This window comes from Argopecten irradians, chromosome 8 (genome assembly GCF_041381155.1).
Source record: "Argopecten irradians isolate NY chromosome 8, Ai_NY, whole genome shotgun sequence".
NCBI classification, from domain to species: Eukaryota; Metazoa; Mollusca; class Bivalvia; order Pectinida; family Pectinidae; genus Argopecten; species Argopecten irradians.
In genome coordinates this window covers 23,948,440-23,962,621 of record NC_091141.1, presented here as the reverse complement: position 1 = coordinate 23,962,621, position 14,182 = coordinate 23,948,440, and the positions used below count along the sequence as shown (strand labels likewise).

Genomic DNA, 14,182 nt, shown 5'->3' with positions numbered 1-14,182 from the left:
TCGACGTTGAACTAGAAATACCGATTTTACGTTGTTCCGTCCAGCCTAATTAATTTCACATGTCGACAAAAGAGAATGTGTCGTTACAGTTTTTAAAACAAGTCGTTTTATTTTAATATTGTCTTTCTTACTTGTTTATAAAAAAGACAACTTGAAAATCATTTACTTGTTGAGTTGTTTCTAAACATAACACAGTTATTTATCTACGGTTTGTCACGAAGAAAGTGAGCTTGATGACTTTCCTGTTATTGAGATTGATTAGTTCAAGTAAATGTCAACTTTACCTGAATATGTCAAACCAATGAAATTAAACATGTCTATATTAAGTTAAGTAAACATGTCAGATAAACCGTCGCCGTGTTTTTCCCATGTCATGTTATAGTTGGAAGCTGTAGACATTAGGACATCCACTATGCAGTCACCAATCTTGAGTCTGATATCATTGGTAAGAATATTCACTTTTCATTTCTGTGTACTTATCTGTTTTGATCTATTGTATTACGATTTTTTTTATAAATGCATGTAGTGTATATACTACAGACGATTTCAGAACTCAATATAATAAGAAATTTGGAAATATGTACACGTTTAATAATATACATTTGTTGATTACTTCTTTCAGTCACTGGCTGTAACATGCATCCTGCATCAAAGTATGGCTTTACCACCTCCAGGGAACGATGCAAACGTAGACGATTTAGTTAGATACTATTCCGGATTAATGTACACGGTAAAGGAGATATGTGGATTTCTGTTATGCACACATGGGGTTATTGTCAGTCTTGAAAGCATAAAACGCATCAAAAGACGACTGGGATTGAAAACAAATATGTATGAAAGTCCTTTGGATGTGATTGTAGAAAAATATTAATGTTGCGTAAAGAAGGATATTCAAATCTCGGATACAGATCCATGTGGCGTATGCTGAATGTATTTCATAGAATACGTGCTACACAACAAACCGTCCGTAATTGTCTTTCCATAATTGACGAACAGGGTGTTTACCGGAGGTCAAGAAGGCATTTACACCGAAGGCAATACAGTGTTGAAGGACCTAATTTCCTTATGCACATTGACGGATATGACAAGTTAAAACCGTTCGGGGTAGCGATACATGGTGCTATTGACGGATTCTCACGGAAAATACTTTGGTTAAAATCTGGTTTATCGAATAATAACCCGAAATATATTGCTTATTTTTATCTTACATATCTGAAAAGTACAAAGAAACTACCGACAATGATCAGGAGCGATAGAGGAACTGAAAATGTGCTTGTTCGCGACTTGCAAATATGTCTCCGTATGCACCACAGAGATCATTATAGAGGCGTGAACAGTTTCCTGTTTGGAAGGTCCAGTGGTAACCAAAGGATCGAAAGGTTATGGGGAACATTGCGCCTCTCTTTCACCGACTTTTGGAAAGCAAAATTTGAGGGCATGAAGGATATGGGTATATTTGATGAAGGCAATGTACTTCATATTGAATGTCTTAGGTACTGCTACATGAATACAATTCAGAACCAGCTGGATGTGTTTATGCAAACCTGGAACTCGCATCGATTAAGATCACAACGTGACGTAAGAAACATTCATGGCATACCGAATGTCTTATACCATCAGCCTGAATTGTTTGGAACCTCAGACTCTTCTTGTGAGTTACCTTGCTCAGAGGAAACAGTTGATGAACTAATGGACGAATTTACTGAAGAATTGCCAACACACATGGTTGTTCTTATGATTTAGGAATAGTTTTGCAACATCTAAGTGGTATGCATCCAGACCAAATTCCCATTATTGAAAGCATGGCAGATGCTGATGAAATGTTTACAGCACTGGTACACTCTTGCGATAAGATTAACCGACATTGACACATTCATATCATGAATATTATGGGACACCCTTCAAACCTTGACGTTATTCGTCTGATCGTGAAGAGCGTACATGTGCAAGAAAAAAATCTACATAACTTTTTATTTCAAATTGGTAAATCTATGTATTAAACCATTCTGACAATAGGAATCATTTATTAAAATGTTTGTTATAATATACACAATGCATTTGTACTGCTTGTTTAGAAATACATCGTGACATTCTTGAAAAGAAGACTTTAATACCTTGAAATCTTAAAAAGAGTCAAGTGTAATACTGAATTGTTTATTTCAAAAAATGATCATGCAGATGTGTTATTTTGTGAAGTAAACATTTAATTTTTACACTTGACTTAACATATTTAAGTCTTATTTTCACAAATAGCAAAATGTATTTCTGAATAAGCTAAATAGATGCATTGTGTAAGTTATAACAACCATTTAGATGATACGTATTGTCAGAATGATTTAATACATAAATATACCAATTTGAAAGAAAAGAGTATTTAGAACCTTAAGTTTATATATATATATTAATTATCAACATTTTGTGGTACAGTATTAACTTCTTATGCCTAAAAGGAATTAGTGTCCTTAGATTATTTGCAACATGGATATTAATACTCCTTTACTACTTATTTACTTCGGAGATTCAGCTGTTTGTTATTGGCAAGTACTATGAATAATGATTACTTAATTAAAAGTGAATGAACTTTATTTGACCGTGTATGTTGTTTATTTACATTCAAGAACTTAATTATCGAATGGTGTCAGAAATTTGAGAAGAAAAAAGAACCGTAATAGAGAATAGATAAAGAGAAATATTTCAAATGTATCAGAAGTGGTTTGGTTTGGTTTGGTTGGATGTTTTAGGTCAAGATTTAGGTTACAACCCCTACTCGAGACCTCCCCTCCCCCTTTCACAACACGGGCTTGGGACGGCTACAGCGGAGTTAATCAGAAGTGGGATATAAACAGAGGCTATATGAGAGATAGAGTGGTCGATCGTTGGTTATGGAATTTATTCCACACGAGTAAGTCCTTTTAAGTTATATTAGACACGAGCTTTAGCAAGTGTTTTTTTAATAACTTTTATTTTACTCAATCGGAAAAAAAACTTTATGTGTAAACTCGGTATAAGCCTGTCTTTTGTTTGTGTGCTTGTTTGGGTTTTTTATTTGTCTTCATATGATTATTCATGGTTTATGAATTACCTTATGTTAGTGACATATGCAACATTAATAAATCGAATATAGCACTTCGTGTGAAAAGAGAAAAATATGCATACACAAATGCATGTAGAAATTATCTTGGTTAAAGTATCGCTTTTTCATTTAGGTGTGGTAATATTCAATAGGAATATATATTGAAATAATCGTCGATATGAAAAAACACATTTCAGGGTACTTGTTACGTAATTCATTTGAGAAAGATAATTTAAGTTTGTCCCTATGTTATGACATTCGCAATCGTTTTTAATGATAGTGACATGTTACAGTGATAATGTGACACCTACCATTGAATTTTGCCCACGACGTAATTTAACTAAACCCAGGTACATTTTGTGGTATCTTCTATAAACAACCCTATCTTTTGAGGTTTTAAATAAGATATTTTTAACTGAGATTCACTAAATAATTACATTTCTACGGTACGGAGCCCGCGAAGGGACATGGAAATATATTTATAAATCGGTGCACACGGTTTGTCAATCCGTTCGCACGGTTTATCAATCCGTGAAAACGGTTTGTGAATCCGTGCACACGTTTGTCAATCCGTTCGCACGGATTACTAATACGTGCACACGGTTTGTGAATCCGTCCGTACGGTTTGTCAATCCGTTCGCACGGATTAATAATCCGTGCACACGGTTTACTAATCCGTGCACACGGTTTGCCGATCCGTCCGCACGGTTTGTGAATCCGTTCGCACGGATTACTAATCCGTGCACACGGTTTGTGAATCCGTGCACACGGTTTGCTAATCCGTGCACACGGTTCGTCAATCCGTCCGCACGGTTTGTCAATCCGTTCGCACGGATTACTAATCCGTGCACACGGTTTTTTAATCCGTTCGCACGGTTTACCAATCCGTGCACACGGTTTGCCAATCCGTCCGCACTGTTTCCTAATCCGTGCACATGGTTTGTCAATCATTTCGCACGGTTTGTGAATTCGTTTGCACGGTTTACCAATCCGTGCACACGGTTTGTCAATTCGTTCGCACGGTTTGTGAATCCGTTTGCACGGTTTATCAATCCGTGCACACGGTTTGTGAATCTGTCCGCACGGTTTGTCAATCCGTCCGCACGGTTTACTAATCCGTGCACACGGTTTGTCTATTTGATATATTATCAAACCGTGACGTGTACATTGAACATTGAACCATCGACTACCTTCGAGTCAATTGATTTTAGAGGGCACGGCGGCAACATGAGGTAAGGAAATCTATAGTTTTAATCAATGGATAATACAATGGAGACATATAAACATGTATCTTACAAGACGTTTAATGTGCTTTTTAATTGATGCCTACAGATGATTGATTATTTTCAATTTATAAGTATGAAGTAAACGACCTGTTATAAGTACATGTTAATCGAATTTCCAATGCTTAGAAGTTGATGTTAACTTTTTAAATAATTAGATCACAGAGTAAAGAGTAATATTAAAAAGAATATACGCAATGCATGTGTGTATATACTTCATCTAATAGACAATTTCTACTTTATATTCCAGTTGACGGCAATTCAAAAACAAAGACACGTGCTTCCATTACGCGAAAAAGTAGTCAAATATTATTGTGTAACTCAACGGAGAGACGACATACTGGTGGTAAAACGATACCAAATTTTTAAGAAAAATACATGTTGACTGTGTTTCAATGTGATGCTAAAATGGCTCTATCTAAAATCTGACATTGATTAGTTAACCATATTATTAATAGTCCTTAAAATAATGTCACGCTCGTCTGGTGATCAAGGATAAGATCAGTCAGGGCTATGTAAGGACGAGTCTTATCGAGAGATAAAATAAAGCCAGAGTATTGGGAGAAAACCATCGATATGTTTCAAAATGCTGACAACTGCCCCACTCCACATAGGTTTCGAACTCAAAAGTGAAAGACATCGCGCGACTGTCACTAATCGGACCAAAGACCAATAAACACTGCCATCCCCCCCCAAAAAAAAGTTTCTTTAAAACTAAATGTGAAGAAAAGATTCATAGAGCTGTTTTGTCGTCTGACGCAGTGATAGTCAACTAACCCACGATGATTAGGACGAGGCGGAAAGCATAACACGACCAGTGTTAAGAAGGTGAAAATTTTATAGATGGTAAGTGTAGTGTTGATAACTTTTGCAACTCTACAAAATTATCAGTCTCGTTTTATATTCCTATTTTTTTTAATTAAAAGGTGTTTAGAAAAGGTACATGTTGTGGGGTTTTATGTCAAACGGGATATTTTCCAAGGATTTATTGTTGACTTTAATAAAAAAAAAACGAAAAAAACATGTATATACGCTGACTAATGATACACAAATGTATCTCATTATTTTACAAATGATAGTTGATTGATTATCACAGTAAATCGATTTGTTTTAGCTATTTTTTCACATTTTTGTTATAATCAGTGTATGTATGCTGATCTGTACACATGAAAATACTTACATTAGTAATATTTAAATGAGTTGTAACATGGTCCGTCTTCATATAGTGGTGAAATACATGTATAATAATCTAGTATTAAATGGACACAATATATTGTTTTTTCTTAACATCAACCTGTACATGGATTCGTTCACTTTTAAAATTGTACAGTTGTCCTTGTCCGAACGTTGGAGCTCAAAGGCATCTGCAATTAATTAGTTTATATACATGTATAACCATTTTCAGACGTTGTATTGATTTATATAATAAATCGGCTGGAATCATACTCAACATGGTATACATATATAATACAAATGTAAGATTTAGACCTTTAAAACGTATTGTGGTAGACACAGGTCATACAATGTTTTCCATACACGAGTTCAAGCTCGTAACTTTCAACAAGTAACTCACCCTGTGGGATATATATTCTGTATTCAACAACAACGACTCATGCAACCTGTATTTCTATAAACTGTAACTAATTATCAGATCCCTGTGTTGAGCTTACTGACGACTGGGAACCAATCTGACACTGTGACGTCTAAAGACGATATTAAGTTTGGTATAAAGACAGTTCGGACTAGCTTCAAGGTTATTTTTGTATTCTTTGAACTTATTCGGCTGAGCGTTGTAACAAATTTCGAAACATGAGGTGCGAGTTCTTTCAAGTAGGAGTGGATAACATTGGCGAATACAGAGGAGATGTGACGAATACCTGTGCTCAAAATCCCAAGCACTGTGTTATTCTTTATATACAGGTACATATGACTTAGCACAGAAAGGCACAGATATATGGTTTTTTTTTAATATATACATGTACCATACACATCGTTGTGTGCAGCAATGTTTTACAGAATTTGGTAAAACACCATAGAGTATTTAGGTACACATTCCTTGTTTTGTGGAATCACATTGGCGTCGGCGTCAGCTTTGGTTTTGGTTTGTTAGCGGTAGTAAATGACATTTTCTACATTATTATATGGTCATTATTGCTGTATATGCAAAAACATTTAAAGGGAGAAAATATAAGATTTTGAGAATTCCAAGAACCTCAATTTACTTGCATGGTTCAGCGCAAGAAAAGGATGCTCAGTGAGGGGCGATCATCCTCGATACTCCATGGGTTGCTTTCGCTGACTATATACCCACGGTCGATATAAAAACAGTCATATTTACCCCTGGGTTATCGAGGATGAGTAAAGATTGATAAGTTATTGTGTTTTTTAAAGGATAGGATATTGACTGAATAATGGGAAAACATGACTCGTGCTTGTATTTCGTCAAGTGATTCTTCGCAGCCTCCTATCTATACACCACACACTACAGCGATTTCCCTTGTACACGTTGTGAACGACAGTAGGGAACAACCAACTAAATGAAAAAAGACCTTCGAAATGGCCCCTGTGTATAGGAACCCAGGATAGAATTTAACCCGGCCGCTGATTGGCTGGCTAATTATGAATTTCAAAAGTAAAAATGTTTTCTGACAGGCAATTATTCCTAGATAACTATGATATTAATTTGGAAATTCATATTGAGATTTAAATTCAAAATATCAATTTTGATAATGAATAGGTAAAATATTAGAATTTCCGGATTTTTTTTATTTTTACCCAAAATGCGCCTGATTTCAATATAGCTACCCTGGTTGGAGTTTGAGCAGAAGGACCCATTTCTGTTCTATCTAGTGTTATATGAGAACCTAGACTTTAATTATAGAACTCAATAGTAACTAATATTCCTTTGTTTTAATAATACAGTACAAAACGTTATCAAAGTTTTACACTGTTTTACACTGTGGTCTATGTAAAATTATTTAGTTGGTTGTTCTCTATAAGTACGTAATCCTTGACCACAGAGACTTGATGGTCCATATGTACTTAAACTCGTAATATTGGACATACACTGCCCTCCAAAAGTTTTGTTACACATGGATTTTTGTCAAAACTATTTTATACAGAATTTAGACACTTGTAACAGACTTTTTGGATGGCAATGTATATTATATGTTTTAAGGGTCTAGATTGAAATCGGTAAAAATCATACCTCTTTGTACTGTATACAGTTGTATACATAGGGAAGAAAGTTTTGAACTCGCGATCCAGGGGTTTGTGGTAATATGTCAGGACATCTGAACCACTTGGCCACTCTCCTTTAACTAATTCTTAGGCTCCTGTATTGTGCACTCGTTTAGAAATAATATGATAGCTACGCTAACTTTAGAATGATTATATATGTATTGATATTACATATGTAGCATTCTTGAATAATGACAACATAAAGCGTAGGGCCCCCAATCGGTCAGACAACCGAGTAATGTCCCGACAAGCAAGGTAGCCCGAGTTACTATGACACTGATACCAAACTATAGAGTATGATTTTTACCTATTTTTTTTATCTAGCCACTAAAACATCTAAAATGGTCTGTGGGCACTCTGGTGTGTCCATGGTTATATAAAGTGTAACTAATTCTCATATCCCTGTGAATCAGGCGTCAGCTGGCATGCTGCCCCTAATTATATAAATTGCCAGTTCGAAACTTGCTTTTCGATGGCTATGGCATAATAAGGCACTACTCATATATCGAAGGTACATGTACATTTACTCAGTTTTCCCCGACTGTCACGTCACATTCTAAGACGTTGTTCGATCTATTAAAAACGATGTCTTATATTCACTTGTATTTACACAAAATTTCAGGATTGCTTTAAATTTAAATACGTCGCATTTCAATTATTTTAAGTTTATCAGTGAAATTAGTCCCTTCATTGGTCGGGAACTAAGATCATTAATCTTAACAGTTTATTAAGCCCGTTGTATCACCGTGGATAATATCTATAGGGGTATTTTAAGCTTGCAGAAACTGTGGGTTGCTAAAAGGATTTAAAGTATTTATCTCAATTTGCTTATTCCACATCAAAACTGAAGTTATGATTTTTAATCAAGCGATTTTATGGATATATTTGACGAAATATCGCTTGTCCGATGGCATGCATGTACATCCATCATCCATAACTGTAACAGAAAAAATACAAAATTTTGCATAAACTACAGACAGTACACTGTAATACCACATTTTATGTATCCCGAAATCTGGATTTGATTATAAGCCATTATCTTCTAACCATATTGTCTATATTCAGCATTTTATAAGCAGTGATTTAATGAATAAAAACGTTGTTAAAACTCGAAGAAAAACGTGACAATTGTACACCTGGTATGTTTTCTCATAACATTTTAATTATATCACCAGGAAGTCAGAAGTAGAAATCAGCTATTCTCCCAAACAAAATAATGCAAAGAATTGACCATAAAGGTTAGATAAGAGAAAGTAGCATGCCCTTACCTTTTATGACCGTGTAATCCTTAATACTAGCTCCGGATTAGTAAACCGTGTGCACGAATTCACAAACCATGTGCACGGATTAGTAAATATATTTCCATGTCCCTTCGCGGGCTCCGTATATACCATATTAGTGAAAATTTGATATTACCAAAAACAGATCTCCAAATTTGGCCATTTTTTGGTTTCAAGAACCTGTAAAAAATTATTTCAATTTTTTAAGTTACATATGTTTAGTAAAAATTTGCGGTAATGTATACTTTTGAAATCATGATCTACATGATTTTCGAAATTGAACATTAATTTGATATAGTTTTGGACCTATAAGGGAATCCTGGTGTACACCTAGGGATGGCAACATTAAATCACTCCTAGCACAGGCCCCTGGGGCCTTATGATTTTTTTATAAGGTATCTTACAGGTTCTCCGTCATAGTACAACAAATTGTACCTGGGTTTAGTTAAACTGGTTCGTGGGCAAAATTCAATGGTAGGTGTAACAGGTCCTTTGATGGTCAGTCAGAGGGATAGACGAACCACATCAATCATAGAGATATACGACTTTGAGACTAATTTTGATGATGAGACAGAGAGAAACCTAAATCAATTAATCATCCATTGAGACAAACAGATAAGAACGGTTAGATAAAATGCTCATTAAGGCTGACAACCATAATCCAATGTCAGTGTAGATAAACGGTATTAAAACTAGTATTGACTGGAACATACACAAATAAAGACAAACTCAGTTTTAGTGGAAAGAAACGGTATTGAGACAATTGAATGGAAGGCAGAGAGATAGAAGGACAGGCTATAGTCGTTATCCGTGGAGTCAAATTAGCCACCTTATATAAAGTCAACTGTCAGTCAAATAACGAAACGAAAATAAAACTGTATATATAACCCTCATTAGGCAACCACCTGTCGTTATTGACCATGTTTCGTCGGTCCCTTAGGTGATCGTTATATACAGGTTTTATTTACTATATATAGACAAACGGCATTGAGATGACTGTTGGATGTGAGAATTTGAGACTTATATAATATTTTCCTACTAGGATGTGACATAGTAATCGCAACCCGAGGGGTAATTAAAAACGTCAAACTCGGGGCTTCGAGGGAGGAGACATTTTTTTATCCAATGTACAAAGGAAAACAGATGAGATATTAACCTTAACAGAAACATGTTCACTGCGACATAGACATGGTTCCGTCGTATGTAAGTAAATATTAATGTCGTCATTGGCAATGCGTGCCATGGCCTCGCCTCATGAATCGATGGTGGCATATAATTGCTTTTAGCAATCTGTCATACCCCAGGGGTTGACTAACAGAATCGTTATCATATTTGAGGTGAGAAAGTAGAATCTCATCCCGAGGGCTAAGATTCTTGAGTTGTCAAACACGAGGCTTTGCAACTTAGTGCATGCATTTAAACTATGTTCAATGTAACTGCGTTGATTGGCTTTGTGTAATCAATTATTAGATACCACATATAAACCGACAGGCTAGCATAACAACTGCCTGTATGATAAGGGTTCTAACGAAGGCGGAAGCAGCTGGTGTATATCGAGACGGCTAAAGTACATCGACGTTAGTTTTTAACAGATAGCGATAATAATATATATGTATTTTAATATGAAACGTAGATTATCGGTGACGAATTACATGTAGATAGCTATTTCAAGTTGATTTTCATCTGTTTATTAACATTTGAGCTGTTTAATGAAGAAAATAATTACTTTATGATTTTAACAGATCAAATCCATACACAAAAAACTTTTTGTCTCTTCTAGGTCGTTTACCTGTTTGTTGTAGCAAACAATGGGAAATTCAACGTAAGTAATTTAAATGTCAAATAAAAAACAAAACTATTATGATATCTTATTTCATAATATTTGATCTTAGTCAAAATGATCAATTGCGTGTCATGTTTTGTTTAGCTGAAATCAACAAACGGTACCTTGGCTCGATTAAGAAATAAATAGTATATGTTTTGCAAAGATAGCCCGAAGATATGTAAATTTTAAAATCATATTGAAGGACGAAGGAAGAAGAAAAAAAGAAAAAAGAAGAAAAAGAGGAGGAAAAGGATGAAGTACAGCAAAGGTTTGGCTGATACATCTGATTTTAAAATTTGTTTTGACGTACATCTACTTGTATATTAACATTTAAATAACTTTGTGTTTTATTCAAATATCAAAACATTTACAAGAAGTACGTAAATATTCAGTTTTTCTAGCCTTCACCTTAAAATATGGGAGGTATATCAGAAAATATATAAATTAATTAACACTTATTTAAAGATTCTTTTTATTACATATATTTATCTAAAATATCTTATTTACAAAATATTAACATAATACTGATTAGTGAGAACTATTAACACGCCATGTTAGCTAGAAAAAAAACCTCCTATAAAATCTTTATAATCTTGTATCTATAAAGCATTATCTTTGTTTGTCATGTCTGGTATTTTGAAATATTTAAATACACAATTTGATACGACAACGAGAGAATCATTTGAAATCATTTGATAATCAATCGATCTACAGCAAGGAGAGTTTAGCTAGACAGTTTTCAAACAGGGGCGGTATTACATGTAACCTCCTGTTCATACTACAATCAATGATTAAACGACATTGCATGTCAATACCCAGAACGGTTATAAAATAACGCACAGTGATACTCGACACGGGTGTTTTGATTTTGCCTTCTGTTTCAACGATGCTAGTTTTTACATCAGTTTAACATAATCATTTACCTTATATTTTTTACAATCTAAAATACCATTAATGATCGACAAAGGAAATCCGAATGCATACAAAGGTGATTAAGTCATATCGTTTTTTTATATATTCGTGATAAATATGTTAATAACCAAACCATTATTCCTAATTAACAATTAGTGATTTTTTTTTTATTATGGCCTGGGTCCGAGGGCACTAATGTTTCATAGTATTGTCAAGGGACAGAATAGTGCCTGAACCGAAGAACAATATAATTAAAGATAATATACTTCAAGCCAACTTTCTTTCGGAAATGTCAAATTGCAAAGTCAATATCCTTCACAATGATTGCACAATTAAAGTAAATAGATTCTCTAATAGGCGAAACTAACTCTCTGTGAAAATGCTTTGAAAAGGAAAGCACTTAATGCAGAAGCCGCGGAAGAAAGTAGGTTTTAAATATCCAATCAAACACTGCTGAGGTATTTGGTAGAAACTTCAGCGAGAACACGTTGAACAGCCGGGCCATTTGAAGAGATTTTATGCGTTGTCTGTACAACGTCGTTCGTTGGAAAACTTCATAAAATATATAGAGGTTATTCCTTGTTACTTGATGAATATCAGTTATATATCGTCACGATAGGTGAAAACTTTGATATTTTCCACGAGTCACGAGTGTGAAGCACGAGTGAAATATATCAAAGTTTCCACCTCATGACAGATGAAATGTTACTTTTATTCATCACAAAACAAGTAATATTCTATTTATTGCATTTGCTTCCATTAACAGAAGACCATCACTACTAGTTCAGCCAAAGATTAATTCGCTCTTGTAGTTTGCAAAGTCAATTGCCCTTGCGATTATAAGGTCGATTTTATAAGCATTACGTCATATTTCAACACAAAAATATAACGTCATTTTGTAAGTGTAAACTTATGACGTAACAATCAAAGTTATATTTACACTGTCAATGCTCCATATCGACTGGTTACAGTCAATGAAAATATCGATATTTTAAATCACGTATATTTTCACCATAAAACATTATATTTCACAGCAAAAATATAATATATATATAATGATACTCATCAATTGAAAACAAAATATACAAAATAATAAGTAGTATATGTAGAGTTCGTTACTATGACTGTTAGTTTTATAACACATTTTCATAATTTATAATCTAAAAAGTCTTTGCCTTGAAGAAACCACCCAATGAGTTGACTCACTGGTTTAAGGTAGCGAGGTTTAAGTTATATGTAACAAACAGAAACTCCTATTCAATTTTAACCTCCATTGTGTTACAAAGGAAAAGTACTAAAATCTAGGTGTTAAAGTAAGAAAATCAAACCTCGGTATGGTTTATTGTTCAGATCCATGCACAAACCTGTAATCTGTTCGTTGTATACTATTGTAAGCGCACCTTTATTTGCATACTTTATTATATCTTTATGTAAACAAAAAAAAAATAAACAAATACATGTTTTGACTGTTTATATGTTTTCTAGAAAAGCAGCTGTGAGCATCATTCCATGGGATAACCAAGAACGAAATAAACGATTTTCAGAGTTAAAAGTAAACAAGGATGAAGTGTTTGTTTCAACCATATTTAACATCAAAATAGAAGAACTCGAACTGAATGATGATGATGATGATGCGTCTGCGACAGAGGATATGGTAAAGCCGGATAGGTCTGTGCTGTTTGACTACGATTGTCGAGGTCTTGAGACGACTGCATGTATCTATACTGATGTAGATGAAACAGACGATACAAAGAATAAAGACTACATCAAACTGTCTTTAACAGTGGAAATCCTCAAAAATTTGGTGATATATACTTTCCATCAATACAACGGGAAGACATGGACGATGACTGAAATCGAGCAAAAGGTTCGTTTACATGATATACATTGTAAAGTGAAATAACCAATATGAAATTATCTGCATTATTTTCTCCCTTATTTCAGAAATAGTATTTAACTTCATTATTTTTACGTGACAATTTGCTGCATTGAATTGTTCCTTTCGTTGACAGATTTTTTAGATAGAAACATTACTAGCTGATTGAATAATATGTTTTTGCTTTCTTTCTTTAGTTATTTATGTATTTACATTTATATATATATTTATTGCATTGGGTTTTTTTTGTCAATAAGAAAATATTTGATATAAGGTAATTAAGGTAAAAATGAAAATATTACTCTTTAATGGAGGAACTATGTAGTTACATTAATTCCTACTGTAACATTCAGCACAACGTTATGGGCAGAATCTGGTTTAAAACAAAGTGAAGACGTTGATAAAGCAGAAAGTTGGCATCTGAACCGCATTATCACGGATCGTAATTCCTTTTAACATTCTATTCAATTGAAACAGGTTGGATGCAACACAGTTGATGTCGATGTGTACGCCCCTTTTACCACACGTACCATTTACTTCACCATGCGCTACATGCGAGAGGATATTACCGTAACTAGGAATGGATTTGAGTATAGAAGCGACTTTTGTACCCATCAGCGAATATCATTTCCAGAAGGAGCTGTCCAAGGAGATACCAAAATAGCTATCAGCGTACGTAATGATAGCACCCAT

The 14,182-nt window shown here is 34.3% G+C and overlaps 1 protein-coding gene and 1 pseudogene across 1 annotated transcript; both read left to right on the top strand.

Annotated features, from left to right (window-relative positions):
* Positions 1–562: 562 nt before the first annotated feature.
* LOC138328830 (uncharacterized) lies at positions 563–1,917 on the top strand (annotated as a pseudogene).
* An 8,476-nt stretch (positions 1,918–10,393) lies between these two features.
* LOC138328833 (uncharacterized) lies at positions 10,394–13,516 on the top strand. The gene is made up of 4 exons (XM_069275561.1): positions 10,394–10,468; positions 10,657–10,698; positions 10,904–10,969; positions 13,099–13,516. The coding sequence occupies exons 2-4, from the start codon at positions 10,685–10,687 to the stop codon at positions 13,514–13,516; spliced, it is 498 nt and encodes a 165-aa protein (XP_069131662.1). The 5' UTR covers positions 10,394–10,468; positions 10,657–10,684.
* The last annotated feature ends 666 nt before the right edge of the window (positions 13,517–14,182 follow it).

Coding starts and splice junctions, on each gene's coding strand:
- LOC138328833 (XM_069275561.1), top strand. Junction 10,970..13,098: donor AAGGATGAAGTACAGCAAAG/GTTTGGCTGATA, acceptor TATGTTTTCTAG/AAAAGCAGCTGTGAGCATCA.